General features: G+C 42.6%; 1 protein-coding gene and 1 long non-coding RNA gene across 6 annotated transcripts in view; one reads left to right on the top strand and one right to left on the bottom strand.

Annotated features, from left to right (window-relative positions):
• FBXL17 (F-box and leucine rich repeat protein 17) overlaps window positions 1-6819 on the bottom strand; it is a 536693-nt gene extending 529874 nt beyond the window's left edge. For all 5 annotated transcript variants that reach the window (XM_017527156.2, XM_037737994.1, XM_017527158.2 and 2 more), the window contains exon 1: window positions 5211-6819. In XM_017527156.2, the coding sequence (XP_017382645.1) occupies window positions 5211-6215 (1005 nt within the window). In that variant the 5' untranslated portion in view covers window positions 6216-6819. The remainder of the gene's footprint in view (window positions 1-5210) is intronic.
• Window positions 6133-9269, top strand: LOC119470991. Its single transcript, XR_005199977.1, has 2 exons — window positions 6133-6206; window positions 8063-9269. It is a non-coding gene; the product is annotated as an uncharacterized LOC119470991 (long non-coding RNA).
• The last annotated feature ends 6143 nt before the right edge of the window (window positions 9270-15412 follow it).

Genomic DNA, 15412 nt, shown 5'->3' with positions numbered 1-15412 from the left:
AAAAAAAAAAAAAAAAAATCAAAGGCTGGGCATGGTGGCTAAGATCTATAATCTCAGAACTTTGGGAGGCTGAGGCTGGTGGATCATGAGTTCAGGAGTTCAAAACCAGCCTAGGTAACATGGTGAAACCCGTCTCTGCTAAAAATACAAAACTAGCTGGGCATGGTTTTGCGCGCCTGTAATCCAAGCTACTCGGGAGGCTGAGGCAGGAGAATTCCTTGAATCGGGACCCAAATAACTGTATACTACTAAATTGGTGAAACAGATGACAAATTCCTAGAACACAAGCTATAAAAACTGACTCAAATGAAACAGAAAATCTGAAAAGATGTATATCACGTAAAAAGATGGAATGTGTAATAAAAAACAAAAAACTTACAACAAAGACAAGGAGCAGATGACCTCGCCGGTAATATGCTTAAATAAGAATGAACACCAATCTATCTTAAATTCTTCCAAAATGAGAGGATGGGATAATGGTTCCTAACTCATGCTATAAAGCCAGCATACCTGATACCAAAGCCAGGCAAAGAAATCTCAAAAAATTACAGACCAACATCCCTTAAGAATAGAGATGTTAAAATCTTCAATAAAATATAAGGAAACTAAATCCACAGTATACTAAAAGGATTATACATCATGACCAAGTGGGATTTATCCCAAGAATACAAGGATGGTTCAACATATGAAAAAAATCCATGTGACAAACCGTATTAATAAAGGTAAAAAACAAAAACATATGATCATCCCAACTGATGCAGGAAAAAGCACTGAACAAAATCCAACACCCTTTCTTAAAACATTCAGAAATAAATTTCCTCAACCTGGGAAACAGCACCTACCAAAACCCCTAGTTATCATTATACCTAATGGTAAAAAAATAAAAGTTTTTCCTCAAAATCAGAAACAAAACAAGGATGCCTGCATCATGACTTCTATGCAAGACTGTACTGGAGACTCTGGCCAGGGCAATTAGGAAGAAAAATAAATAAAAGGCATCCAAATTGTGGAGTTGGAATTAAAATAGCCTCTATTTACAGATGTCATGATCTTATATAGAGAAAATCCCAGAAAATACGAAAATTAATTTTAGTACTAATAAGCAAATATTTTTATATACTAACAATGACTCATCTGAAGATGAAATTAAGAAAGCACTTCCATTTACAATAGCATCAAAAAGAATAAAACACTTTTATAGCTTCCATTTCTTTATTGAGATTTCCAATTTGTTGGGTAAATGTCATTACATTCTGTAATTATTCAAATACTGCTTCCTTTCTTTTACCATGTTTATAATAGTTTGAAGTCTATGCTAAGTCTAATACCTAGGCTTACTCAGAGTCAATTTCTATTAACTGCTTTCTTTTTCCCTTAGTATGGGTCACATTTTTCTGTCTCTACATGTCTCTCAAAATTTTTTGTTAGAAATTGGGCATTTTAGATAACAGTCGGTATAGAATTTTACACTTCTGAGCCTTTTAACATGTCTGACCTTAAACTGTGAAATCTGTGTTCTGGGCAGTGTGAATACTTCTGTTTAGATTTTAATTCACATATATATGTTTTATCCTGGCTTTCTAGGGAAGTTATCCTGTGTCTAAATAGCTTAGTTTTCAGCTATGTATATGCCAAAGATATGCTCAAACAGCTTGAGCCTGCTCTTCAATCTATGTGTGGGTTAAAAAGGGCACATTCAAGGCTTAGAGAATTCTCATCTGCCTTGGCCCTTGCTCTCAGTTAGACAACCTCAGGTCTCCCCTACACATGTGCACAGTTTCACAATATGCCAGGATATGTGGAGAGATTATCCCTTTATGGTTCTCCCATTTCCATGGTCTGCCTTTTAATTTATGGCTAGTCTTCCACTCATCCCAACTGGCACTACAAACTTAAACTAGCAAATATATAGTTTTTCCTTGTTTTTCCCTACCAAGTTCACAACATTTTATCGACAAAGGTTTTTATTCATTGCCCCAAATTGAATCAGCTCTCTGGCAGCAAAGCTGCTGGTTTTCCAAACTACACTTCTTGCCAAAGGTGCCGGGGCAAGAGGTCACAGTAGGGGCCCATGCAAGAATGCTGTAGACTTGGGCTATTCTTACCTGAAGCTCTAACAGTTTTCCTAAGAATAAATGTTTCTCAATTTTTTTCTTTGCTTTTAGTTGATTTCCAGAGTTCAAATAGTTTTGGGCAATTTTGCCAGTTCTACACTTCTTTGTGTGTGGAAAGGATCACCAAACTCTTCATGCACAGGTCAAAGTAAATTTCTTGTGGATATTTTTATGCTCATCCTCCTTATTTTACACATGAGAAAATAAAAACTTAGGGGCCTAGATCATTTTTTAAGGTTAAAGGACTGTATGTTCCTGAAGGGCTAATTTGTCAGTTAACAATCAACACGTAGGCATGGTCATTGGAACCAAGTAGCATCTTGTTTTAAACATGCTATTATCTTCTTTGAAGTTTAGTTTCCTTTTTTATAAAAGTGAGACAGCTGTTATAAACCAAAGATCACTGACTAAACCCAGATGTGTTTTGTTTATCCAAGTGAAGAAATTTAAGATGTGGGTAATAAGCATAAAATAGGATATTCTGCCAAAGCTAAACAACTTTTTAAAGAAACTATTATATTAAAATGCATTTTTGGCTGCTTTAAAGCACATCATATTTATTAACCTATATAGAGGAAAAACATCCTTGTTGATATTGAGCCACAAATTGGCCTCTGATGTAACATATAGTTTAGTTTTTCTCCTCTGCCATACCAAAAAAAATAAAAAACACCACTGGGCAAGCACAGTAGCTTTCCTCAAAAACATCCTTTTAATACTTAAACATCCTCACATTTCTCTCCCAAATTCGACCTGCCTCATTTTTATTTTTATTTTTATTTATTTTTTTTTTTTTACAAGTATAGTAACTTTCTAGTACAAAAGAAGAAGCAAAAGCAATACAATTATAATAGCTATGGACCCACTACCAGAACAGGGCATAATTTCGAAGAATGTTTTCCAATAGTGATTATGGACTTGTGCCTCTCTGCAACAACTCTTCTAATATTAGAAAAAAATAATTGTCATAGCTCCTAAAGTCTTCCTTTCTCCAAGTCAAAACAACTCCAGTCTTTACCAGAGGCAGAGCCAAAACCCTTTCACCACCACAAGGCTCTACTGTGGCTCAAACTCCAGTCAGAATATGGACATTCCTTAGAAATGTCTCTTCGTGGTGTGGCATATTACCCCGAGTTTCGGCCCATACTCCAAATACCTAAGCTTACATTCATTCATAAGTATTTACTGAGTGCTACTATATGCTAGGCACTGCACTTAAAGGAGGATACAGAGCAATGAACAAGATATGAATCCTGAGTCTCTGCCCCCAAAAACTGGGGTTGGCAGACACTCAGCAATCTCTAATTCAATTCATCCCAGATAGTACAACTCACTTCGTGCTGAATATCACTAGGACCACGAGACTCAGACAGAGAATCTTTATTAGAGTTTTCTAATACAAAAAATGGAAATCTACATAACACGTCCAAATACACACAATAGGGCAAGCCCATGTGATTCCCAAATGTCCTTTAGACAAAGTTTTCAACCATCCACAGGTAAAAATATGAAAAAGAACAATGCAGTATTAATAGAATAAATTTATTTTATTCTATTAGAGTTTCTCTTTATTACGAGATGTCCCTCCTTTTCTTTTTCTTGGTATTAAAATGTTTTTATACTTCATGAAATAATGGTCTAAGAAGAAGGTACCTGGCTTTGTTTTGGTTCATTCCGAAACAGTCTTATTTGTCAAATAAGAAGACAGCAATCAAACGTCTACACCAAAAATTTGTTCATATTTTATTTACCCATATCATCCAGTGATTTAAAGGACTCAAGAAAGTTCCCTTTGTCCTAAAATGCTCCTCTGCACACAAAGAGTAAGCAATTACTCTTCCAACAAGTATACCACCACAAGAATTAGATTATTACATCTTGACACAAGGAAATGTAAGTTTTCCCACTCTCTTCCTGTATCATTCACAAGAACATTAATATCACAATAAAACAGACCCAAACACACAGTACTGTAAATATGCAAAAAGTCTAGTCAAAGAAACCATATTGGTGACAATAACAATTGTAATTAATTAAAGTTACTTCAGTAAAAGTAGCCAAATTCTTATCAAGGTTATTTATGGCTAGTCTCTAGTATCATCCACAATGAAAATGGTTTATATTTATTAAGCTCCAGAAAGGGTGGGGTGAGAGACGGCAAAAAAGAGGAAAAAAGTTAATAACTTAATAAAAACTCTATTACGTAACTAAGGTTGTCACTAGCATTGACAAAACTGCAAAATATGATAGTTGAAAATGACACAAATTTCATCCAGGACACCTACCTCTACTCACTGGTCTCCCAAGGTAATCTGTATGCTTTTACGTAAGGGTTAAAATGCAGGAGGGCATTACATCATAGTAAACAAAGGAATTTTTAAATCGGGTACCTCGTTCAAGACCTAGATCTGCCCTTTACTTTCTGTATGTGACCTTCCACAAGTCATTCAACCACTTCAAGCCCCACTAGACTGTCAGCTCCATAGGAGCTAAGACCACTTCTTCCTGACTCACTACTGTAAACCCTGCTCCACGGCACGGAGAAATCAGTTTCTTCTTGTATAAAATAAAGATATTAACAATATTTATCCCGCAGCGTTAACTGGATAAAGAAATGGGATGGATATTGTATATATAAAGCTCTGGCGCAGTGCCTGATTATGGTAAATGCTCAATAAAAGTTAACTGTTTGACATTAACTACCAGCCATGAAACCCGAAAGTAATGTTTGAACACTTCCAAATAGTCTTTACCCACTAAGTACAAATTCCTCAATTGATTAAAAACAATTTTTTTCCCCACAGAATACCTGCGAAGTTTCTAAACCACTGGGTTGGGATTCTAATAATAGCTGAACCCTGAAAGGTGGGTTATAGAGTCAAGCTATTAAGACATTCAGTAGACTCCAAGTGTTCATACTTCAAAAAACAGGCCATAGGCAGAGGACCCACCGGCTTCCCAGTCTCTCGCTCGGACGTCCCTCGGCTGTCAGGGAACCCCCTCCTCCGTGCTTAAGGGGAGGAGAGAGAAAGCCTCGGAGGCGGGGGCCGGGGGTGGGGGAAAACGAGCATCCCTGCGCCTCTCGCCCAGACCCACCTTGAGCAGGATGGACGGCGGCAGCTGGTTGATGTCTGGGGTTTCGGGGGGCGGCTCCCTGTGACAGTCGCAGGGGTTTTCGGGGGGCTCCCGACAGTCCGCGTCGCCACATTCACGCTGCTGCTGGGCGGACGAGGGGGCGGTGCCCCCGACTCGGACAACGTCCCCGCCAGCCTCGGTGGGGGCACCTTCGGAAGTGGGAGAAGAGGGCGGGGGGCAGAGCGGCTGGTGGGGCTGCTCCTGACCCTGGCAGCAGCCGGCGTCGGGGGGTCTCGGCGGCGAGGCGCCTCCCCCGGCAGGCCCTCCCCCACCGCCGCCGCCGCCGCCGCCGCCGCAACCCCCGCCGCCACAGCGGGGCTGCTTGCAGGGGGTGCAGGCGGGGACCCCGGCCCCCTTCCGTTTGCACACCATTTCGGGAGGCGTAAGGGGCTCGGCCGGCGGCGGCGGCGGCGGCGGCCCCCGGAAGAGCTGCAAAGCGGCGGGCGGCCCCAGGAAGCGCACCGGCCCCAAGCTAGCCAGGAAAAGGCTTCGGCCCTGCTGCTCCCAGGCGGCGGCCGCAGCCAGCCCCAGCTCTTTGCAGCAGGAGGCGGGCGACGAAGCCGAGGCGGCAGCGGCGGCGGCGGCGGCCGAAGATAACAGGAAGCGGCGGGCGGCAGCGGCGCAGTCCTCGGCGGCCAGGGCCGCGTAGCGCCGCGCCAGGTGCTGAGAGGAGGAGGAGGCGGCAGCGTAGGCCCCGTCCCGCGGCGGCGGCGGCGGCGAGAACGGCGGCTCCTCCTCTGGGCCGGCGGGGGCGGGCGCGCCGGGACTGTGCACGATGAAGCAGAGCATGCAGGGCCCGCGGAAGAAGCAGTCCCGGCTCCGGGGCGCCGCCGGCTGAGGGGGCACCTTGGCTGGGGTCCGGCGGGGCAGCCTGAGGAGAGGGCGCCGGCGGCGGCACCAACTGCAACAGCGAGGCCTCTTCTGGCTCGGGCGGTTACGCGGCTCCTTCGAGAGAAGGTGGCCCATATAGAAGGCCCCGAGGAGGGGCACCGGGACGGGAGGGAGGGAGGCCCAGAGAGGCGAGGTGCCGGCAGCGGGGCAGGCCGCTCGCTGGCTCGGCCTCCGGCCCGCGGCGGGGTCGCCCGCGCTGCGCACACACACGCACACACGGGCACACACGCGATGGTAGGGAGGTGGGCGTCAGCCGCGGGCCGCCGGAGTGCCCGAAGGGGGCTACATGCTTTGCCCAGGGAAGCCGGGAGAACGATGGGCGCGAGCTTTAGGGACGCGAGGGAGGGAGGGAGCGAGCGAGCCTGCCGGCTAGGCGACCAGTCGGGCCCGGTCAGCCGGCTCAGTCAGTCAGCGCGGCGGCGGGGGCAAGGCCGGGTCCCTCTCGGACCATTTTAACTGCGGCTCCGCCGGCGGCGCGCGCGCCCGTGACTCTGCTGAGAGCTGCAGGAGCGCGCGGCCCGTTCCGGCAAGGGGCGGAGCCAGTTGCGGCGGCGCGCTTGTGGCGAGGACGCCGGCGCCCGGCTGCTCAACCAGGACGGCTACCACACAGACACTGCGGGGAGGAGGCCGGCCGGCGAGGGCGCGGGACTCGGCTCGCGGCGTGCGGCACATGCCCCTCCCTCTCGCCGCCTAAGGTTTTTCCGAGGCCGCTGGGCGTGCGCCGCGTTTCTGAGGCGGGAGGAGACACTTCCGAGCCTGCTGTGTGACATCCGTTTACACAGCCGCGCTGACGTCTGGAGGTGTAAGTTCAAGAGCTGCCATTGGCCGGGAGCCCCTCGGCTCTTCCCCTCACCTTCCACCCCCATCACTACTCGGAAACTGAGGTCCCTTCGAAGCCCGCTAGGCGGGTTCCGCCGGAAGGGCCGGTGCGGGCGCTGACCGCGCGGCGGGCGGAGTGGCAGCTGCGCGGCTCCTGGGTGATGCGCACCCAAGTCCTGTGAGGGGTTGATTGGTTGTGCCGCACCACTGTTTCCCGACTTGTTTTCGTACTTGTTGCGTACTACTGCCTTGCCACAACTTTATTTCAGAGTGAAAGCATATATCAAATTACCCATACACAGCTGAAGGATAAGCAGTTTCCTCATCCAGTGAGCCATCCAACACCCAGGCTACAAGCTGTAGATAGCTTCATTATCTGCACCCTCGGAATCCTGTCTAGTCATGTATTATATATTTTAAACATGAAGGTGCAGTGCCTGCTGTATGGTAAACCTTGGTGATCCCGGTTAGAAAGAGTAAATAGCTGGGCAGGCAATCCGTTAGAAGGTTTAACGATATCGAGGTTAACTTTCACCAGGGAAAAATTGGAGGAGGCAAATACCGATGGGAATGAGCCACTCTAATGAGAGAAATAAGGGGAGAAGGTGGAATGAAGAGTACTTTAGGAAGGATGCTTTTCTTCATTGTGATTACAGAGAATGAGGAGAGGTGGATAAAAGGTGGATACAGAAAGATGGATGTTTCTGGCAGGAAGGTGAAAGAGTTCTTTCTTTTGGTTTCTATTTTCCTTTAAATAGAGTTTGGTTACCTGCCGAAGGGTGGAAGTGTCAGGTGTTTAAAAAAAAAATCTGCTAAGGGTAACTTGAGAGTTACAGTGGCCAGCCCCACCCAGCCTCCACTCAAACATGCTATCAAATATTTGTTAATTCTGTCCTCTGTCAGAAATGACTTTAGTCTTAAGTCTGTCACGTTCAGGTATCCATTTTTCAGAGCCTGATGACAGTGATGTGGAATTCCAAGAGCCCTGGAGGCGATATATTTGTCAAAAGGACGAAGGTTTCACAGACATACTATCAAATGCATTGCCTGAACTGCATTTACCCACAGATAAAATCCACGTAACTTTCATCGATTTGCCTTAGGGGATCTTCCTGGGCCCCAGAGTGCTTGAGGCCTTATAACAGATCCTTTGACGTCTCTACTAGGCTACGCTTTGACCATAGGCAAGGGTATTATAAAACGTTTTGTTACTTTATGTCAAAAATGTGAACCTGTCAGAACCACTTGTAGTGGTACCCATCATTCAAGCTACAGCAGGGGAGGCTGAGGGATGAGGATCGCTTGAACCCAGTTTGCCATGATTATGCATGTGAATAGCCACTATACTCCATCTTGAGTAGCATAGTGAGTCCCAGTTTGATATAAAAAAAAAAGTCTATTTCATATAAGTTAAATGCACATCTGCCCTATGAGCCAGCAGTCCCACATCTAGGTATTTGTCCAGAGAAATAAAAGCATATATCGATAAAAAGAGTTGCACAAAAATATCCCTAACAACTTTATTTGTGGTTACCAAAAACGACAAACTGCCCAAATGTCCATCATTAATAAAGCAATATATTAATCTAATCAGATACAACTTAGCAACAAAAGGAAAAAAAACATGGATGAGTCTCAAAAACTTAGGATGATTTATACTTTCTGGAGATGAGGCCCTCGAATCTCTACCTGATGATAACAAGCTCCCTATATGATTCCTGTACAGCCAGCCTGGCACCATGCAAGCATATCAGAATTACACATACCATCCAACTTCAGCTTCTTGTTTGTAGAGATGGAGCAACCGACTCTGGGACTTCTGAAGTCATTGCCAAGATTTACAATATTTGTTTTCTTACTCCCAATTTCTAAACCATTTAGCTACAAGCAGATTGTCTTTGGTTTACCTATGGGACTCTGCAGACAAATAATACCTGTTTTTTATAGTTAAGATACTTTGCATGTCTGTTCTTATCACCCACCATCATCATACCACTAGTTCTCTACTATAATCGGGAGAGCTGCAATGAGTTTTGGAACTCAGTACCCTAAATAGTAATACTGTTATTGTAAATGTTAAAGATACAAAATTATGAATAAGAGTCATAAATTGCAATTATAGGGACAAATGTAGCAGCTGATGGCTTTGCTAGTTGGGGGACAGAGGGAGCTGGGTTGCAGCAGGAACCAACCCTGGACAGCCAGGAGCTGGACTGGCACTATTAGCTATGCATTTGTGGTACTGGCAGCTGTCTTGGCATTCTCAGTTCTGAGTGTTTTATCAAATATAAACAATCTCACAAAACGTCACTATCACCGTCACTCTGTGACTGTAACAGACAAAAATAAGACCCCTTCATAATCATGTCTAAACACAGCAAATACAAGAACAGTCTCTAAACCACAAAAATGACCAAACATTCTGGTTAATATAAGTCACCACTGCTTCTTGACCAATTACAACCTTAGTCTTGCTCCATTCTTCCTGCCTTCTAGATAGCAAATATTAAAATATTCAATTTACAGGATTACCTGTTTCCTGCCAGCATCCAATCCAGAGCAAAACCTTGACACTTCCCCAAAATCACCTAACCCAAACTGTAATGTTTTTCACAATACCGATACCCACTTACAGAGTGCCCCCGCACCCCCACCCCTTGCAACAAGTCATTAAACCCAGCTTCGTTTGACTCTAGGTGTTTTCCTGCTGCTCTTTAGCTGAAGGGCATTAGCATTTGTTATACAGTAATCAAATGTCACCAGCCTATCTAAAGTTACTCCCTCCTTTGCCCTTTTCTCTTACCCTGTTTTTATTTATTTATTTATTTTTGTAGCTCATTATCACGTTTTGAAAAATTTTTGGTTTGTTCCATTATACCGTAAGCTCCATGAAGACAGGAATTTTGTTCAGTATTCAGGAAGATAATCAGGCTACTATGTAGAAGGTGGACTAGAGGAGAAGCAAGCTCTTGGAAGGAAGGCCAGTTAAAGTTGATCAAAAGGCTAGTGACAAGGCCTTAAAAGTATGAATTTAGGGCCAGGCATGGTGGCTCACGCCTGTAATCCCAGCACTTTGGGAGGATGAAGTGGGCAGATCACCTGAGGTCAGGAATTCGATACCAGCCTGACCAACATGGTGAAACCTCACACAATTAAAAATACAAAAATTAGCCGAGTGCAGTGACGCATGCCTGTAATCCCAGCTACTCAGGAGGCTGAGGCAGGAGAATCGCCTGAACCCCAGAGGCGGGGGTTGCAGTGAGCCTATATCATACCATTGCACTGCAGCCTGGGCAACAAGAGTGAAACTTAAAAAAAAAGAGAAAATAGAAACTTAGACATTCTGAGAATAATGAAATAAGGTTGTTATTGAGAAACATTTCTGATGGGAGTTGTCAGGATTTAATGAATTCTTTCTGAACTGGATAGAGGGAAGATAATGATGGATATAGGAAGAAAATGAACACCCAAATTGTATGTTCTTATGACTTATTTCAATGAATAACTTACTGTGATGAAATAATGGATTCTATAATATAAAATAGTTACGTATTTGAATAGTATCCCAAGCTAGGGTAGATTTGAGTTATGACATAATGAGATTCACACTGAAAACCAGTATATAAATTTAAAATGTTACAAAACAGGTAAAAAGAAACGTTTTTCTTTCTTCTTTGCTAACATAGATTATACTCACTTTGAAATTCACATTTTCCAATAAAAAGACAGCCTGTGTAAAAAGTTTTCATGCTTGAAGTTGGGTAATAGTGGTTGTGGTAAATAGCTAAAACATCCTATAGAACCATTTGTCAAGGAGAACAACGTTCTTGTGCCGTTGATCCCAATAATTGTGGTAAATGTGATGGATGGCCTAGAAAGGCACTCTGAGGGCAGAAGACATTGTCTTATGCATCTGGAAATCGTGGAACACCCAGGTGTTCAGTAAATTTAATTCCATATTGTGTTTTTGCTAAAATACTAAAGGCCAAAGATGATAGTGAAAACAGGTTTCCAGAGAATTCCCTTCAGGAGGACAATCTATACTCCTGAATAATTTGTTTCAGACATGATATGAAAGTTCAGCTGTTTCCTGGCCTGTTCTTCCCTCAGCTCAGCTCTTAACTGATTCATTCTGAGTTTCCAGATGATATCAGCCCTGATATCACCTCCCGTCATGAGAGTTCTTCCCTAGTTACTCTGTCACGCTGCCCTGTTCATTTTCTTCACAGCAGTTACCACAGTCTTCAGTTGTAGTATTTCTGTGTTAGTTGACTATCATACCCATCAGAATTAATTTCTACTTTGTTTACTCTCAAATTGCCAGTACCTCACTTTGTCAGTCAACTGAATATTAAAGGCAGATTTTCGGAGGCTGAGACAGGAGGATCACTTAAGCCCAGGAGTTCAAGACCAACTTGGGCAACATAAGGAGACCCTATCTTTACAAATAATTTAAAAATTAGCCAGACATGGTAGCTTACACCTGTAGTGCCAGCTAATCTGGTGGCTGAGGTGGAAGGGTTACTTGAGCCTGGGAGATCCAGGCCACAGTGAGCCATGATCTTGCACCACTGCACTCCAGAGCCTGGGTGACAGAGTTAGAAAGACCCTGTCTCAAAAAGAACCAAATAAATAAATAAAGGCATACTATCCACATAATCAAGTGAACTCTTAAAAAAGAGGGTCAAGGACAAGTCAAAGAGATTCAAAGCAACAGCGGATGGTTTTGTTTTGGCCTTGAAGAAGTAAAGTTTCATGTTGTAGAGAGGCTTTTGTGGCAGAAGATGGCAGTGGCCTCTAAGAATGGAGACTAGCCCCTAGGCTGATGACCAGCAAGAAAGCAGACTTACCCTCCTACAGAATTCTTAATTCAGCTGACAACTACATGAGCTTGGAAGAATACCCAGAACTACAGAAGGGAGCACAGTCTGGCTGACACCTTGATTTCAGCCTGGCGAGAACCTGAGCAGAGAACCCAGCTGAGCCCATGCCAGGACTTCTGACTTACAGAAGTACGAGATAATAAATGTGTTATTTTAAGTCACTTTGTTTCTGGTAATCGTTTGTGTATCAAATGTGAATGTTTTTGCATGGAATAAAGCATATATTCAAATATAGTCCTATGAATACCAAAACTTGATGTAGTTTTAATGGCAGAAATCAAATTATCAATTATCTATAACTTCAAAGATTAATTGAAGCTCATGAAAGGAAACAATCAGAAGTTAATACATGCACATACTATTTATTGTTCTCCCACTTTTACATAAATTAGATAATTGAGACAAGGGTATGGGCTTATTTTTTGCTTAAAACTCATGTATTTATCTTTTCCTTAAATAGAATTAATGTAATACATAGGTGTTCAACTGTTTATATTCCTTCAATTTTGTGTGTGTCTATATTCTGTAATTAGTGTTTTCTCATTTTCAACTGACAGAAACAGTGCCTATAGAAAATAGAAATTACATGTCTCCCTAATAGTAAATATTTTTCCTCCTAAATTTATTTTTTTCTCCTTGTTTTTCTTTTTTTTTTTTTTTTTTTTTGATTTTTTTTTTTTTTTTTTTTTTTTTTCGCCTGTTGAAGAGGCACTGAGGTGTGTGTTTTTTTTGAGATGGAGTCTCACTTCATCACCCAGCCTGGAGTGTAGTGGTGCGACCTTGGATCGCTACAACCTCTGCCTCCCAGGCTCAAGCAGTTCTGCCTCAGCCTCTCAGATAGCTGGGATTTACAGGCACCTGCCACCACACGCAGCTAATTTTTAGTAGAGATGGGGTTTCACTATGTTGGTTGGCCAGGCTTGTCTCGAACTCCTGACCTTGTGGTCCACCCATGTTGGCCTCTCAAAGTCCTGGGATTACAGGCGTGAGCCACTGTGCCCAGCCAATTTTTGTATTTTTAGTAGAAACAGGGTTTCACCATGTTGGCTAGGCTGGTCTCAAACTCCTGACCTCAAGTGATCCACCTGCCTCCCGAAAGTGCTGGGATTATAGGTGTGAGCCAATGCGCCTGGCCTCCTAAATTTAATAACATTGTATTGTATTTCTTATTATATAATTTTTAAGTGGTTACATACTTGCACATTATAGCCAGATAATTAATTCTACTTTTAGTGACTCAGAAACGACAAGTCACCTTTACAACTCTGTGTGTTAAGAATTTGTGGTATTATTATAATAACGAAATGTCTGTGTCCCAAACTTGTGTGCTCTACCCTGAGTCTGATGAGTAGCAGGTTGCCCCTTCCTAATTCATTCCCTATCTCTGGAGATAAAATCATGATAACCAGAATCCAGAAACCGGAGGGATCGAAATAACCATTTAAGTTATATGTAATCTCTCCTGAGGCAGGTGGGCAACAGAGGAAGGGTGGCAGGAGTAGTGAGGCAGAGGTCACTCTGATCAGAGCCACTGCAGGTGGCTGTCACCTATCTATCTGATATTGCTGGGTTTAGTAATTCCCCCCCCCCATTTTTTTTTAAACCTTATTTTGCCCCTGTGGAAAGTAATGAAGGACTGGTCTTTGTCACCACTCACGGAGTGGATAATTTTCCTTTGACGTAGAAAGGGATGATAAACGACCTTTTTTTTTTTTTTTAGTTGCTTCTCCTTTCTAAAAATGGAAAGCTGGAGTCATACCTAAATCTGAAGGCAGTGGACAAAATGACTTAGGAATCTGTTCTCTATAACCTCGTAAATCACGTAAACTCCCTATTCTGGCAGGACACTTTATTAACATATCACTAGTGTTATATTGAGTGGGCTTAGGTTTTGATTCTGTTCTACATGCTTTTTAATTATACGTTATCGTTTATCAATTTAGGTTATTGTGTGTTGTTCAGTCACACCTACAGTATGTTGTCATACAAATGTATCAACCATATTTAGGGTCCATTATTTAGGGTTCATTAGTTCCTACTAACCACATGTTAAGTAAGATAAGTGGACAGGGATTTAAAAATATTATCTCTACCCAATTGTTAAAGCAGATAGAAACATCTTTTTTTTTCTGTTTTTAGACAGGGTTTCACTCTGTCACCCAGGCTAGAGTGGGCGGTGGCACAGTCATGGCTCACAGCAACCTCAACCTCCTAGGCTCAGGCGATCCTCCCACCTCAACCTCCTGAGTAGCTGGGAATACAGGCAAGCACCACCATGCCCCACTAATTGTTTTTATTATTTGTAGAAACAAGGCCTAACTATGTTGCCCAGGCTGGTCTTGAACTCCCAGAGTCAAGCGATCCTCCCGCCTCAGCCTGACAAAGTGCTGGGATTACAGGTATGAGCAACCGTGCTGGGCCTGAAACATAATATTCTTAAATTTGTTTGTTCAGCAACACTTGGTATTGAGTCAACTCTTCCATCTTCAATTGAAAAATGGGAATGAGGAAAATATGGGTATAAGGATCTTTTGCTCCCTCCAGGGGAATTCATTTTGTAAGTTTGAGAACCATTATCATGGGTAGTATGCTGTCCTTGCTAACTTCTTTTCCTTTCAACACTGCTTTATATCTTCATTTAAATCTTATTTTGGAAAAGAGAGACAGTGTGTTTGTGTCTTGGGAAGAGTACTAAGAGGCAGAAACTCTTGCAAATTCCGTTGTTTTGCCAATGATTTTCCCTGGCAAATCAATATATTTCTTCTCTGTTGTCTTCAACATTTGTAAAAACTTGACATCTCTAAACATTAATGAATTAGGTCTAATTTGAATAATATTTATTGCACTACAAATCAAAGATGTTCACTGCTGAGGTGTCAATAGGTAACAACTGCAGATAGGTGCTGTTTTCATGTGCTGTGGATCCAGAGGAACTCTATTTTAAAAATTAATATAGCTGTTTTCCATGTCAACCATGAAATGATAAGTAATATCCTCCCTATCTTTTCTATAAATTAAAAAAAAGAGGAAAATTTACTTTGAAAGTGTTAAGAGGCCTAAAATGTGTCATAATCTTCACTGGAAAATTCTGTAGAGCACATAGTCATAGGTAAGAGACAAGAATCCATAAAGAACTGCAAGAAAATGTGTTATTTCTAAAGGAAGTTAATTCTAAGGGCAGCTAACCCTAAAACCTACTTTAAATTGCATTGCCTGTTTCATACAGTTTCATCTACCTTCATTACTAACTAGCTTTCTCTCACCCCTGAAATGTCCCATTTCTGAATGTTCCTTTGCATTCTAATCTATACCTCAACAATGTTGAGATATGCTTCTTAGTTTTTTCTCATGGATGTAGTTTTGGGAAGTAGTCTGTGAAGAAAATTAATCCTTTTCGGGCACATTAAAGGGAATATTTGCTAATATCAAGTTGGAAAATAATTACTCTGAAAAGAAATTTTGAAGGGAGGTCTTATGGGTAAAGAATAATTTCTGGAATAAAACGTGAGAATGGAATACATTTTTTGAAAAGCCACCATTTTTTAGACTATGTGAGGTATTCATATGCAT

The sequence above is a fragment of the Cebus imitator genome, unplaced genomic scaffold (genome assembly GCF_001604975.1).
Source record: "Cebus imitator isolate Cc_AM_T3 unplaced genomic scaffold, Cebus_imitator-1.0 Scaffold46, whole genome shotgun sequence".
Lineage (NCBI taxonomy): Eukaryota > Metazoa > Chordata > Mammalia > Primates > Cebidae > Cebus > Cebus imitator.
Note: the sequence above shows the minus strand (reverse complement) of the source record. Positions and strands in the feature narration are given on the sequence as shown.